At 48.9% G+C, this 15,518-nt stretch overlaps 1 protein-coding gene across 2 annotated transcripts; it reads right to left on the bottom strand.

Annotated features, from left to right (window-relative positions):
- Positions 1 to 1,010: 1,010 nt before the first annotated feature.
- On the bottom strand, positions 1,011 to 15,168 carry TUBA8 (tubulin alpha 8). Of its 2 annotated transcripts, XM_080913850.1 has the most exons (6): positions 15,080 to 15,168; positions 7,018 to 7,240; positions 6,178 to 6,326; positions 4,114 to 4,794; positions 1,684 to 1,847; positions 1,011 to 1,424 (listed from the first exon to the last, which is right to left on the bottom strand). In XM_080913850.1, the coding sequence occupies exons 1-6, from the start codon at positions 15,080 to 15,082 to the stop codon at positions 1,334 to 1,336; spliced, it is 1,311 nt and encodes a 436-aa protein (XP_080769976.1). In that variant the 5' UTR covers positions 15,083 to 15,168; the 3' UTR covers positions 1,011 to 1,333. The 2 variants fall into 2 exon arrangements, with proteins under 2 accessions (XP_080769976.1, XP_080769975.1); XM_080913849.1 differs by lacking the exon at positions 1,011 to 1,424 and having other exon boundaries at positions 1,535 to 1,847.
- Positions 15,169 to 15,518: the final 350 nt, after the last annotated feature.

The following is a 15,518-nucleotide window of genomic DNA, read 5'->3' on the forward strand; positions in this document are numbered from 1 at the left end:
ATCCTCTCCTTGGCACAGCAGCAGACTCGTCTCTCCTGTGGGCTATTTCATGAGGAACTTAGAAGCACAGAGACAAACAGTGGAGAGGGGGCTGGCGTTGGGACCCATCTGAACTCCTAGCTGTCTCTAGCAGTCACCTCTCCATACTTGTGTCTATACAGAATGACCCAAAACTCCATCTTGAGGTCGTTGAAGACTCAGAAGGCGTATATTCAAGATTAGGTACCATGGAAGCCTTCCTCAAGCCTCCGAATGCTAATGCTTCACTTAGGAGACATCTAAGTATCCATGACGGTTTTTCCTCTGAGGCTAGATAGATTCCAGGGCCCGCCTGACTTCCCACTCTCCTAGCAAACGCCTCTCTTGCAGTCAGAACGCACACATGCCCCCCTCTGTCTTCATATTGCTGGTTCCTGTGCCCAGTATCCCTGGACTCAAGTGTCCTGGGCTCCATCTGTCCACGGTGACACTCCAGATACTGTCATTGCTTTTTGACATCTCTGAACACCATCTAAAGTGACCTTATTAATTTTTTAATGTATTTTAGGAAGCAGGAAATTGTCATGTTTCTAACTCTCTGGTTCTTGGGACAGAGTCTGGGTCAGATAGACTGCAGGCACCATTAATTTCACTTTCTCTTTCTATGGTTTCCTTTTCCCATAGAAGAGTGAGTTACAGCACCCTCAGATAAGGAAACAGGAGGAAGCAGACACATCTGCTGCTCTGTCTGTCTCTCTGCATACAGTGGTAGAAAATGAACCCAGGGTTTCGCAGATGTTAAGCACTTGCTCACCACAGAACTACACCCCAAGCCCTCCCATAACTTTTACTACAGTATTTTGCTGTAGTTGTGCCATTCTGTTGATGGTGATTGTTAATCTCTCACTGTGGTGATATATAAATTCTACTTCATAATGTGTATAAGTATGGAAAAATATAGACAGACAGACATAATCTAGGGTCAGGACTCTTGGTGAGCTAATGAAGGTCTTGGGACATACTCCTGAGGGGGAAAGGGATGGAGATACTCAAACACTTGATGAATGATTGTGATCCATCCAGACGGGGTTAGGGCTGTGCTAGGGAGCCATCACACAAGCATCCATTCCCTCTATGCAACATCTTCCCAGACTGAGCTTTTGCTGGTGTGTTCCCATTCTTCTACCAGCAGGCTCTGTCTTAGGGTGACCCAGCTTACCCTAGAATTAAGATTCCTAACCCTGTCTGTGACTTGCTCATTTTCATCCTTCAGTAATGAAACTATTCTATCCCAGGGGAAGTTCCCTGTGTGCTCAGTATCCATGTGGCTGGTCACATCACCTGGGTGCTGGAGTCAGCAGGAACCAGGCTGGGGCCAAGAGGCCAGACTGTCACTTTCTCTTTTTGTGGTTTCCTTTTCCCCACAGAAGGGTGAGCACAGCATCCTAAGAAGAGAAAACAGGAGAGAGCAGGCACATCTGCAACCATGTCTGAGAACAGTGCTAGGAAAAAAATCCCAGCATGCTTTGAGTGGAACCAACACAACGAGACATAGTCATGGGGCAAGTGTATATTTAAAATTCCTCCCCCTCATTTTCTTCTTCAAATGAATCAGTCCCCACTTCTTCATAATCCTTCTCCAGGGCAGCCAGGTCCTCCCTGGCCTCAGAAAATTCTCCTTCTTCCATTCCCTCTCCAACATACCAATGTACAAAGGCCCGCTTGGCATACATGAGGTCAAACTTATGGTCAAGGCGGGCCCAGGCCTCTGCAATTGCTGTGGTGTTGCTCAGCATGCAAACGGCTCGCTGGACTTTGGCCAGGTCCCCTCCTGGCACGACAGTAGGTGGCTGGTAGTTGATGCCCACCTGGGAAACAGAGAAAGAAGACGGGCCATAGAATGACACACAAGTCCACCAAAGCCAACGTCAGGACATCTGTCGGTAACAAGCTATGTTGGCAAGACCTGGGCATGGGGTGGGGCCACAGGACGGAGCAGGAGAATGAACAAGGAAGTCGGGAGCATGGGCAGATCTAAAGAATGTATGCTGCGGGGGAAATAAAATCAAAAGGGAAGGGGCATGGTGGTGTGTGCCTGTCATGGCAGTGCCGTGGATCTGAGGCAGGAGGATTGAGAGAGCTTAGAAACTAAAGGCTGGGAGAGAAATAAAGGACAGGCTGCTAAAAAGAGGAAATGTTAGTGGGAATTAAGTTGGCAGACAGCAGATGAAGCTGTGATGTGTAAGGGGGCATCTCAAATGTTTATCTCAGGACCAGGGAGCAGGGAATGCCTTCCCTGTTAGAGACAGATCAGTTTCTAAGTCACATTATTGTCATCAGGATTATTGATTGCTAGATGCTTATCTGATGCCCCTCTTAATCTTTTTGCTACATACTTTTAGGGAAATTTTTCTGTTGGGGCAAAGGGCTGCCTAAGAGGTCACAGGGAGAATCCAGAGCAATAAATTAAAGAGGTCCTCGGGGATGGTGTTACTGTTTGATGGGCCGGGTCTCTAGTAAACAGTGTTCTTAAATAAAAAGCAGAAACACCAACCACAGAAGTCAGAGGTCACACGCAAGCAAGCCAACCTCCCAAGATGTGCTAGCACATTGGGGGATAGGGAGGGAGGCTTCCCTGTGGGGCACCCACCCTAGAAATCTCCCCACAGAAGCCCCAAAACAAAGCAGAACAAGAATTATAAGAAATTGGATGACATCTGTAGGACACTAAGAATGATGGTATTGCCCATAACTAACATATATCCCAAGCCAATAGTGTACTTAAATTGCCAGCCTCTTAGATTTGCTGCTTTTAAAACGTGTTTCCAGACTCTGCTGACTGTAAGGCACACAGCTGCTAAACAAGCAGCAGGCCATGGATGTGAAAGAGATGTAGTTTGCCACACCATGCATGTATTTTTTTTGCTGGTGTGGCTCTGGCCAGTGTGGGCCTCTCTAGCCACATACAGTGACATCGTAGACCTGAGTCAAGTTGGAAATGAATACCCCCAGGGAGAATGTCAACAGGTGAGGCTTAGCAACATGGAATTCTTCTGACCGGTACCTTCCTGAAAAACAACTACCATCTAACTCATCTTTTCATATGGGACCTCAGAGCAAGCTTAAACTAGAGGAGAGGGGCGACCTCTCTGTGTTCACCCCCTACTCTCCCCACACGTCTCTCAGTTTTTCTTCTTCCTTATCATTTTATATTGTTATTTCAATTTTAAAAAAATGAAGTCCAGTGTTTAGATGATCTTGGCTGCTTTGGCAAAAAGGACCAAACTGACACATAGCCATAGGTAGTCTCTAGGAAGGAAAAAATGTGTGTCACAGGAGTGGAGTGGTGGACAGGGAAACTGTGTCCACTTGCTCTGCAGGATCAGCACAGCTGAGAAAGTCAGGACTTCATGACTAACAGGCCTCAGTCACATAAAGACGAGAAACTCGGGACTGGAGAGATGTCTCAGAGGTTAGAAGCACTGACTGCTCTTCCAGAGGACCTGAGTTCAAATCCCAGCAAACACATGGTAGCTCACAACCATCTGTAATGAGATCTGATGCCCTCTTCTGGTGTGTCTGAGAACAGCTACAGTGTACTTATATATAATAAGTAAATAAATCTTTTAAAAAAACAAGACTAGAAACTCCCTTCGTGTTACTGTAAGCAGAATAAGGTGCACAAGGCAAATAGTTAACTTTTATCGTATATTGGGAATATACATCTTCCGTTAGAAGAAAGAATTGTGCCCCTCTGGCAAGGTTGGCTCTAAAATTAAAATCTACCTAGAAGTGCAAAATATGCATTGAACTTTCTTTTAGGCAAATTAAAATGAATCGCAAGTCCTCAAGGTATTGTGATTCAGGTTAAAAAATAATCATCATCATCAAGGATGGTTGGTTAGTCATAAATAGCAGTAAACTCTACATATACTTTCTAAAATGGCTTAAACAGACTGTCCTTCAACAGCTGAACATCTCAAAGCTGAATGACATCATTGTTGGATTTGCTTTAAGTCATCTTCCTGCATTATCATAAAAGACCAGCTGCCTCCATGATTCATTCTCCCCAATTCTCAGTGACCCCCATCTGCGCTCCCAGTGAGCTCGCTAACCCCAGTCAACAGTTCTCACCTTGAAACCTGTGGGACACCAGTCAACAAACTGAATAGTTCTCTTGGTCTTGATGGCAGCAATGGCGACATTCACATCCTTGGGTACCACATCACCGCGGTAGAGCATGCAGCAGGCCATGTATTTACCATGACGTGGGTCACACTTCACCATCTGGCTGTTGGGCTCAAAGCAAGAGCTAGTTATCTCTGCCACAGACAGCTGCTCATGGTAGGCTTTCTCAGCAGAAATGATGGGTGCGTAAGTGACCAGCGGGAAGTGGATTCGGGGGTAGGGTACCAGGTTGGTCTGGAACTCTGTGAGGTCCACATTGAGGGCTCCATCAAAGCGGAGAGAGGCAGTGATGGAGGACACAATCTGGCTGATGAGGCGGTTGAGGTTGGTATAGGTGGGGCGCTCAATATCCAGGTTCCTGCGGCAGATGTCGTAGATGGCTTCATTATCCACCATGAAAGCACAGTCAGAGTGTTCCAGGGTGGTGTGGGTGGTCAGGATGGAGTTGTAGGGTTCCACCACTGCTGTGGAGACCTGAGGTGCTGGGTAGATGGCAAATTCTAGCTTGGACTTCTTGCCATAGTCAAGAGAAAGGCGCTCCATCAGCAGGGAAGTGAAGCCAGAGCCTGTGCCCCCACCAAAACTGTGGAAGATCAGGAAGCCCTGCAAGCCGGAGCAGGCATCAGTCTGGAGAGAGCCAGAAACAAGGAGAAATTAGGAAGAGTCCTGGACACACACACACACACACACACACACACACACACACACACACCCTGGAGAAGTGGTTAATTCCCAAACTGACAAACCAAACCACATATGCGTTCATACATAAGGCCTGTCCTCTGACTGGCTAAACCAGAAGTAGGAAGTCTCAGAGTTGCCACAGTAGTGACCTTGCCTTCTGCGAGCCCAAACCTCGCCTGATTCTCAGTCCTTATCATATAATTTTATGGGCATGAATGTCAACCTGCACATCTCAACCTTAGAAAGGGTACCAGTCTTAGAAATGTAAACGGAGCTATGGTTTTGGTTTTATGTTTTCTGGTTTTTGCTTTTCTTTCTCTTTTAAGATTTTTTTTTTTCAAAAAAAAATTGTTTTCAGGTTGACAACTCACAGCTGTGTGTATTTATAACTCACACCGTGATGCTGCAGCTTTTGTGTACATCGTGGAACAACCACACCAAGATAACCAATACATCCATGAATCCCCAACTTGTAAACAATTTCAGCCCTTATTAACCTTTCCAACGGCCCACTCCTCCTTTAGCTACATCCTCGTCTAAGAAGGTTTTGTGATGGCTAACGAGATCACACCACTGTTCCCAGCAAGCGCCTGGTGTGTAGAAAGCGTTCAGTGTTGATTCCAGAAAAAACTAAGAGAATTCATAGACACACAGAGTTTGTTCCCCCAGAGGCTGTGAGCTATGATCATTCAATCCGGTGGTTCTAAACTTTCGGGCACCACAAGTCTGTCTTCCCCTCCCCCCCAGCATACAGAAACGAGAACTTAAAAAGACTCAGTGATGTGACCCGCAATGCAGCTGTGTAGTTGATCCAACCTATTCAGATCCTAACTCCACCACACTCTAGCATGTGCTCCAAGACACCAAGCTGCCCCAGCCCTCCACTCCTGTATCCATCAACTACTAAGGAAATATCTCCTTTGTGTTAGAAAATAAACGAAGGTAGGTAATTGGAACTTATAATGTATATGTAAGGACTCAAATCTCTTCCTCACTCCTCTCAAACTAAAGCTTTACTAACCTATGTTTCTAACTTCAACCTCCAATATGGCTGAAATCTTCTCAGGCTATAGACCAGGCTAAGATACCCAGGCCAGGAAGTTATACTGTCCCTGAGAATGTTCCTTTGGGTCAGCCAGCAGTATAGCATGTGCCTGACATGAGGGGGCCCTGAATTTGAACCTCAGCCCCCCCCTCAAAACAAAACCTCTAGGACCAATGAGTTCTAGGAGCTACACCCTCAGCCAGATGGCGACACCCTGCTCTGTCATCTCATCTGGGACCATGCCTGACCAGACTTGCTCTGCCTTGCCCCACTGAGCTCACCAGTTTGCGGATTCGGTCCAGCACCAGATCGATACTCTCCTTGCCCACTGTATAGTGTCCGCGAGCGTAATTGTTAGCTGCATCTTCCTTCCCTGTGATCAGCTGTTCAGGATGGAAGAGTTGGCGGTAGGTTCCTGCCCGCACCTCATCTGTCAAGAGAAAGGACCCTCAGATCCTGGTTTCCAGGGGAGACATTCTATCCCTCTCTCGTCTGAGTCTGAGACACACCCCGGGAGTAAAGCCAGCTCACCCTAGACAAGTCTGTATGTGACGGAGGAATCCTGGGTGATAAGGGTACTAGCAACACCTGGGGCCCTGAGCGGAGCTAGAGTGGATGAGGTGTGCAGAAGCAGACACCAATCTTCAAACACCAAGGCCATGCTCTTCTTCCCTCCCCCTAGATCTGGATCCTCCAGAGAGCAAAGGAACCCTGTCCCGAGAAAGCCGGGATCCATCTGTGTGTTTTTCTGTTATGGTAAAGTAATACAGGGTTACACCCTACCCATGAGGCCAGACGACAGGCAGCTCACAGAATCGGAAACCTATACTTTAGCAAATGGGCTGTTTTGGAGGTTTCTAATTGTTTCCAAAACTGTTATGTCCCTACTATCGGTAACAATGCCACTGGTCATTTCTGTCTCAGCAGCCTTAAGGAGCGCTGTGTTCTGCACAAAACAGCAAAGACACTTTTGACCCCTAATACTAGCTCTCCAGGGTGCTAAGAGAGGTCCCGTAGAGGATGAGCTGGCTCAGTCATAGCTTTCAGCTCATCTCACTCTAAGAAGCCAAAGGCCCCCACACTTGGCTGTTTGCAGCAGAGCGCTCTTGGCCAGTTCTCACCTACTACAGTAGGCTCCAGGTCCACCATGACAGCCCGGGGCACATGCTTTCCATTGCCAGTCTCACTGAAAAAGGTGGTGAAGGAGTCGTCATCGTTGATCTTGCTGGCCTGTGTGCCAAAGGTTCCATCCGCCTGGATGCCGTGCTCTAAGCAGAAGAGCTCCCAGCAGGCATTGCCAATCTGAACTCCGGCTTGACCCACATGGACCGATATGCATTCCCTCTGTGGAAACAGAGCACGTCAGAGACCCCCAAGACCCTGGTCACAGACTGAGGCCTGTCCCTTCCTCACAATCAATGGGCAGGGTGCTCAACCCTACAGCCACATCACCCCACAAACAGGACTTTCTGAGACAGCATGGGTGTGCACACAGAGCCTCAGACGATCACAGGGCAGCCACCATATGCAGTCAGTGTTGTGACTACACATGCAGAAATATATCTTCACAGTCAAGTTAGGCTCTCCCTGCATGCTGAGAAATCAGAAACAGTTTCGGAGCCACCATCAACTGCCTCGTTGCTTAAGTGAGGTCAAGTGGCAAGTAAAAACTCACCCCTTGAGTGACCCTCTCTCTGTATTACTCTGATTTGTAGCCCCAACTCTCTAATCAGTCCTAGCGTTATCACCTAAAAATAAGGTGTGTGTGTGTGCGCGCGTGTTCAGTTTCCTTCCAAGATTTCCTGAGAAAATAAACTTGCCCTTCACCCACTCCACTTGGGGTGACCATGCACTGTGACACCTGCCAAGAACCCAGCAAGGAAGCATGTGCCTGGCCTGTAGGTTTCTATTCTTACCCATGACCTGATGTGGCACTTTCCAGCTCTGGGTAACCTAAGCCAGGAGGCTGAGCCTCCCAAGAGCCTGTCTGGTCATGGGAATGAGCAGCGTATGCATCGACGTTCAGTCTCCTGGGAACTTAGAAGCCTCTCCAGACATAGGGGCAGAGCAGATGCCCTCACAGTCCCCAAGGGCCAGAGATTTCAGGACCTGTTGCTCCCTGGTTCAGTTCTGCAGCTGAGCTCCTAGCCTCCTTCCCCTAGCCGATCACTCTGCTAGCCCTTGCCCCGGGAAGTGCTCAGGCATCCAAAGCCATCAGTACAGACACAGTGCTCAGGCTGCCACGCAGCAGTGCTTCCCACTGCCCACCAAGGCATCACCCACACTCAGGGGTCACCTCAACGTATGTGCGGAGTTGCTTGCACCTGGCTAAGTCATTCCACCTTTCATCTGAAGATAGCCATTTGACCACGATTGCCATTGGCTTTTACCATAGTCACCATTATGGCGTGATCTTGGAGCTTCTAGGAGAGTCTCTGAGCTCACAGGCTCCCATTCTTCCTCCCTTTATTGCGGAGCTGTTTTGCCTTTCCCATCTAGGACTCTGCTCAGGACTAAGGAAAGCGCATCCTATACCAACCAAGCTGGGCAGTTACAATTGACACAAAACTACAGCACACACTCAGCAAGAAGCCGTGGCCTCTCAGGAAGGCACCATCACTGCAGGAGCCATGGGCAGACCCACACTGAACCTGATCCTGGATCTTCTCCTCCTCCACATTACAGCATCATCAGTGGCCCCAATCCTCAGCTTTCTGAGATCTGTCCCCTCGTGTCACCATCATATGCCAGCCACCCCCACAGCCTATTGAGGGTGCTGCCCGATTTCCAGTCAGCTGACTTTCCTTCTGGATCATTCTAAGCCTTTCCAGGGAGGATGGAGGGTTTTTTGCAGGAAAATAAAAATTAAAAAAAATCACCGGAAGAGCCGAGAATAGAAGTGAGCTGCGACCACCAACATGCAATGCAGTTATTTATCCTCAATCCTTTATTAATGAATAAATATCTTTACAGAGTGTCCCTCTCGGTCTCTTTCCTCCTCTCTCCCTCTATTCTTGAGTAAAAACCAAAAAGAAGACATTCCGAGAAAAACTCATTTGTCCCCACCCAAGCTGACCTTTTTGCTCCACCAAGAGCAGCATCCCAGAGAGCTCTTAAACACTGCATTCTCTCTCTCTCTCTCTCTCTCTCTCTCTCTCTCTCTCTCTCTCTCTCTCTCTCTCTCCTTTGTACCCTACAACCTCGGCTTCACGTTTGCTCTCGATTTCCAGGAGCCTTGGGGGTATGACTGCATCTACCTCAGAACAAGCCTGGCAGTGGACCTCAAAACCAAGCTCGCTCTGCCAAATTCCAAATAGGAAATCCTCTCTGTACGGAAACACTAGGAGAGAGTCAGGGACCAATCTCTTTAAAAACAAGTCATCTTCCTCTGCTGCCCTCTGCTGCTACCAGGAGGCTGTTCCTCGGGATAAGCTGAGCAGCCAGAGATGGGGGCAAAGGTAAACTAAGTCAGCAGGGATATTTCAGTCTCATGTCGCTCCAAACTCATATCTCAGGTTCCCCCTTGGTAGCCAAAGCTCCTGGTCCCCTCCTCCTCCCGATTCTATTTTAAATTGGTGCCTCTGGAGCTCTGTTCTTCTGGGTCCCTGTAAGCAAAGGCTCCGTACACAGCCGGAGCCCCTGAACTCAACAATCCAAGGTGTGGCATTAACCTGATGTGCCAGAACACCCGCAAAGGTTCATCCCAGCAATGATGAGCATGTAAGGAGATTCTAAATGGCAGTGTGCTGACACCTATTGGGTTTTCAGCATTCCAGTTACATGTCCCTGCCTATACTGGCAAGGAAGCAAAGATAACCACAGGCCAGCCCGGGGTCCCTGCTGTGTTAGCGCCTCATTGGTTTATCACACGTCGCTCAGCCACGGTGGTGGCTTCCAGTGTCTGCCTTTTCCTGATAGAGAAACTAAACACCATGGGCAAGCAGCTGTCCAAGCATAGCGCTTGGGCATAGCAGAGATGAACAGAGTGAGAGCCCTCTGTGGGTTTCCAGCCCCTTTAACACGGAGAGCAGGCAGAACCTAAGAACACATAGATGCAGCTCGTGGGAGTTCAAGAAGGAAACCTCAGCTGCCGGCTTGGCCCTCTGAAGGAATACAGACAGGCTCCTGATGAATTTAGACAGGCCTAGGGCATGTTTAGATACAATTAGGACTATGAACAAGAGAATGTAGGACATGTCCCACAACTGCCAGTTTATATGGAACATGAGCTCATGAAGGGCAGAGCGGATGGGACAGCTGCGTCCCCTCTGCCCATCCTCCATAGAAAGTAGATCGGTCACAGAAAATATTCTAGAACTCCACAGCCTTTCAGAGTCTACTACAAGAAACCCTTGTGTGGATCCTGTCTAATACATTTCCTCGTTTTAGCATCATCAGTCCCTTTTTCTCTATTCTCAGAAGACTAGAATAAGCTACACAGTCTCCTCCAGGGAAGAAGGCTTTGAATCTCTCAACATCATTTCAAAGCCAGCGACTCGGCTCAGTGGTAGAGCAGTTGCAACCACGTTTAAGACCCTTGTCTGAGTCCGCATGGGTGGCTCATACCTGTGAGGCCAGCGCTCTGGAGGCAGAGGCAGGCAGACCTCAGTTCAAGGCCAGCCTGGTCTACAGGGTGAGTTCCAGGACAGCCAAGGGCTACACAGAGAAACCCTGTGTTGAAGAGGATAAAAATAAAATAAAATAAAATAAAATAAAAAGTCAACACAAGGTTTCACAAAAATTAAGAGTGGAATATTTCTCTAGGGAAGTTAGTGACTCAGAAAGCCTGTGAAGGACTGGGACAGGTCCATTATTTCCTGGCCACCTGTGCTCGGATGCCACCCAGGCCCTCTCAGGAAGCCTCTTCAAACCTCATTAGAAATAATGCCATGCTAATTCTAACATTGGGCTAGAGGGGGAAATCACATATATTTTAGGACCTCGGTCACAAAGCTGGCAAGTAGAGCCATGGTGTTCCAGAGGGATAATTAAAGAAAGAACAAACATGACTCATCAAAGATAGAGTTATCTCTGCCCAGACCCTTCCATTAGTGTGTGTTTGGGATCACTGACAAGAGAGAGAAGCTAGCAGATGAGCAACAGCCAGAACAGTGCTGATCTAAATGAGCATCCATGGGAGAAGGCAGCTCAGGGGAAGGGCTCGGATAATGTGGCAGCAGTCATGCTTGGGATGCAGATTCTGGCACAGGAGACCCTGGGGTATCAAAGGCCCTTGTCCAGCTGGCGTGGACAGGACAGGCTAGGCCAGGTTTCGGTGTAACGCACACACTGCCTACTTGCACTTTATTGCATGATCCTTGGGAGACAGAGGAAATGCCTACCACAGAGGCCACACCATTGTCAGCTCCCCAAGTACCCAAGAAAAAGTGGACAGTTGGTCCACTTCCTTCCTCAAACGATACCACATCCTCTCACTCTCCCTATCACGGACCAGGCCCCCAGCCATTTCTTCCTCAAAGATATTAACTTTCATCCTCTGAAAGGTCACCTAGGAGCCCCCTTACCAAGGACAATAGTCAGCAAATGGTTGAAAATACCATCAATGCCCCCAGTCCTCCCTCAGCTGGTTCCTATCAAGATTCACTCAACAGGCCATCTACACCACATTAACCAAGGACCCCATCACTCCGGAGCAGATCCCCAAGTATACGTAGGAGAGAAACCTGGGAAAGGAGCAATGGTTATAACCCCCCTGGGCCATAATGGCCAACTATGTACTCTGCACAATGCCATCACATGATACAGCTGAGAGCTGCCAGGGGACACCAGACAGGCCAATGACTCTAGCCCTACCCCCAGACACACTGCTCTTTCCTCTAACTGCCAGTGTTTGCAAGTGTATGTGAGATCTGTAATTTCCATCTGAAGTGGCCAGTCTTCCTCAAAGCTGAAGGACTGGTGTGAAGGCATTTCATACAAAGGGCATGCCAAAGGTGTCCCCATCTTGTTCCTGCTCCATTGACAAGGATTCAGATTAGGGTACCTGGCCAGGAACCTTTATACTTTCCCCCTGTATAATTGTTACATTCTCCGGTGATTCTGCTTGCTGGGAGAACACAGAGAGCAGGTGGGATGCTTGGGGTACGGGATTGTCCTGTTGATCTGCTGGTTAAGAAGGTAGGCTTTGTTTTGAAGAGTCAAGTCTCCCCAGTTGTGTAATTTGAACGCCTGGTGTGGAAGCACTCAAAGGCATTGGTGGATGGAGTGGCACACATTCCAAAAGATACAGGAAGAAAGCCAGCAAATCACAAGAAATGTGCCCATCTGCCTCGTGAGTGGAGAATGGCCTCCCTGAAAATATGTGTGGGGACTAGTTACCTTGTTTCTTACCCCACCCCATCCCCCCAAAAAATGAAAATGACAAAGCTGACTCTGCTTAACTCTCAAGGAGGCCTCCCTGACCAGTGTTGGAAGAAGGGATGCGGAGGCCAGGCCAGCTGCCTGAAACTTGACCCCAGCGGAGACGGTGAAGACACCTGGAAGGGTGGAATTCCTGAGATCAAGGTTTACAAACTGATCATTAAAGAGTCAGGGTCTGGAGATGTGGCTGAAAGTTGCCAAGCGTACAAGGCTGGGCCTCAGGGTTCCACCCCCAACCCCATCCCACACTGTACAAAGAAAAGAAAAATATCGAGTCTCCCATTGTCTCAGGAGGCTGACGGGTTAAAAAACACACGTTTAAGGGAAGCCTGGGCGATGGAATAAGACCCATGTCAAAGTAAAAATATAAAATAAAATAAAGAGGGAGGAAAGGAAGGAGGTAAAATAAAATAAAATTTAAAAAACACCAAGTTTCTGTGAATGGGAAATGTTGCCCATCAAAGCAGTGCTGAGCATACAAAAACTGTTCTCAGTAACAGGAAGCTCAGGGCTTCACAATACAAAGATGGGCTCTTTCCAAGATACTTGACCACTCTCAAAAAATCTCTTAAGCATGGCTGTTTTGTTCTGACATTTCCCTGATACATTCAGAACACAGTGGCACTTGCCCAAGGGCTGGATTACGATCTGTGTCCCCTACTCTGAGCATCTTTCAGGCTTGGCTCTGAGAGTCTGGAGACATTCAGGTCAGAGTTAAAATGTAGAGAGGTGAGAGAGCGCATCGGAGCTTTGAAAGCAATAGCACTGGGTACTGTAAGTGTTAAATATCAGTTCTACAACATGTGGCCAATAAACAAAGCAAATCTAATAATAATTGGGACCAAAGAGACGGTTCAGCAAATGAAAGCACGTGCCAAGCAAACCTAGTGACTGGAGTTTGGTTATCAGATTCCACATTGTAAGGAGAACACTGGTGCGCAAAGACCTGTGTGCAAGCATACCTACACATCAACACACACACACACACACGGACATACATGAACACACTCTAAATAAAACCTTGAATTTTTTCCTGGATGTGATAGTGCATGTCTTTAATTCCAGCACATAGGAGGCTGAGTCAGGAGAATCCCTGTAAGTTCGAGGCCAGCCTAGTCTACAACATGAGTTCTAGCCCAGCAGTGATACACAGTGAGTTCCTGTCTTTAAACAAAAGATTAATGATTGATCATGGCAGGTAAGGGAAGTTGGATGATGAAGCTGGGAGAGTAACGTTCATTTACTCTTCATATATGTGCATATTATATCATTCATATGTATTTAAATACATATTTATATCACTCTAAACAAAAAGCCTAAAAATAATAAAAATCTATGTAGAGCCTTGGAAGTTTAAAGTAAGCCCTCTTCGTTTTGTAGATGTGGAAGACCAGTCCAGAGGATTTTGGTGACCTTCCTGAAGAGACACAGATAGAGGCATAACCAAGTGCCCCAATGAATCTGAACTTCAGCTCTGCCCTCCTCCGATGGCCCCACACCAGGCACTTGAGCAGAAGCGGCTCCCTCTGGTCACTCTCCTGAGTTGCCAAATTCTTCAAGCTCCCAGGTGTGATCACTTGCTTGGGGAGTAATATGATAGGCTTGGAGATAGGGCTAACAGGAGAGCCAGCGCCAGAAAGTCTTGGGCACTCTCCCAAATAAGCAGCCAGAGAGGAGGAGGGGTGGCAGGAGGAGGGAGAAGGGGGCGGGAGGGAGAAAAGGGGTGGGGAGGCGAGTAGGAAGGTTCTGGGTTGGCTGTTCTGTCACTGACACCGGAGCAAGTTGGCTCAGAGAACCTGACCTTGGTTTGTGACATACTCTTATTCTGCCCCACTCTCCACGCTAACCTTTCTGTCCCAATTTACTGCCGACCCTAGAGCTTCCTAGCGTCCGGGAGGGTGGGGTGGGGAGGACGCTAGGAAGCTTGAGGATGATTGAGGCCAACGTTAGTCGTCGTCCCCCCCCCCCCCCCCCCCGTGCGCGCGCGCGGAGCGGAGCTTCCCAGGGGCTTTTGCGGGTCTCTCTGGCTATGAAGGTAGTTGCTGCTAGTGGAGACGCTACCAGTAAAGAAGAGTTGCTGCCTCAAAGCCAAGAAAGGAAATCAAATTAAATGGCTTTGGTCCCCAGCTCTCCTGGGAAGGAAACTTGCAAGTCCCAAAGACTTTCTGACTTTGACCGCGGGGGGGGGGGGGGGGGGGAACCTGCTCCAGCGCCAGGACGCCTCTGAAGCTGGTTCCGTGGCTGAAGAGCTATCAATGGGTGACAGGCACCTGAGAAACTTCTTAGGTCCACAGCACCCCAGCTCGAATTGAAGTTGCCCTCAACCCAAGCTGATGCCTGATGGCCAGATGACGAGGGTGGAAATTGACCCTGGTCTGGAATGCGTCACTTTTGATTCTGTTTGGATACTACTACCCCCCCCACCTTCCCCCAGCCACCCAAATCCAGACCACCGGTCCAGAATCCCTTGGCATCTTATTTCTGGTCCACGAGCGGCTGTCCCTCAGATTCTAACTCGTCGCCCCACCGGATTCTCCAGGTTCGCCCTCCTTCCATTAGGTCCCTTTAAGGGTCGAATAACCCCTGATCTCTACATTCTCCACAAAATATATGGTACCTGACAACTAGATGTTTCCCACCCCCCTGGGTACAAGACCCTTGACCCTGAACTGACCCACAGCCCCTCCGGGAGACTCGATGCCCAGTAGATCCAAAGCCGCCCCCACAGCTACCCCGTGGCCCCCGCAGCTCTCTACCCGGCACCTGCACGCGTCCCTGGCAGCCCGGGCGGGGATGTCTCACCATCGTGGCCGCTCTCTTCGCCCGCTCGCCTCCCAGCTGGGCCTGCCCACCCCAACTGCTCTAGATACGGCCGCCTCCGCGGTTGTGACACACTGCGAGGGAGGGGGCCTGAGACAGACATCCTGGGCCAGCAGTTGCCCTGCAACATCACAGTGCCCGCGGAGGGGAGGGACCTGGGTAGGTCACAATAGCATTTCCCCTCCCACCAGCGGCTCCCTAGTCCAGTAAGGCTGCTTTTCCTGCCGGGAGCTGCTGCTGAGCTCCTGCTCCTTGCAGTCCGTGGAGCAGTCCTGTGACCGCGACACACGTGTGCACACAAACCCCGCTTTCACTCCGAGGCCAGTAGAAAGCAGTGGAAAAATACTCCAAAACAAATGCTTGCCAGCCCCCTACCCCCACCCCCGAAATGTTTATAGTCGTCCTGCCGCCAGCGCTGGCT

The sequence above is a fragment of the Micromys minutus genome, assembly GCF_963924665.1.
Source record: "Micromys minutus genome assembly, chromosome: 3".
In the NCBI taxonomy this organism is placed as follows: domain Eukaryota; kingdom Metazoa; phylum Chordata; class Mammalia; order Rodentia; family Muridae; genus Micromys; species Micromys minutus.

Coding starts and splice junctions, on each gene's coding strand:
- TUBA8 (XM_080913849.1), bottom strand. Junction 4,795..6,177: donor TGGACCGAATCCGCAAACTG/GTGAGCTCAGTG, acceptor GGCTCTCTCCAG/ACTGATGCCTGCTCCGGCTT. Junction 1,848..4,113: donor GGTGTCCCACAGGTTTCAAG/GTGAGAACTGTT, acceptor TCTGTTTCCCAG/GTGGGCATCAACTACCAGCC.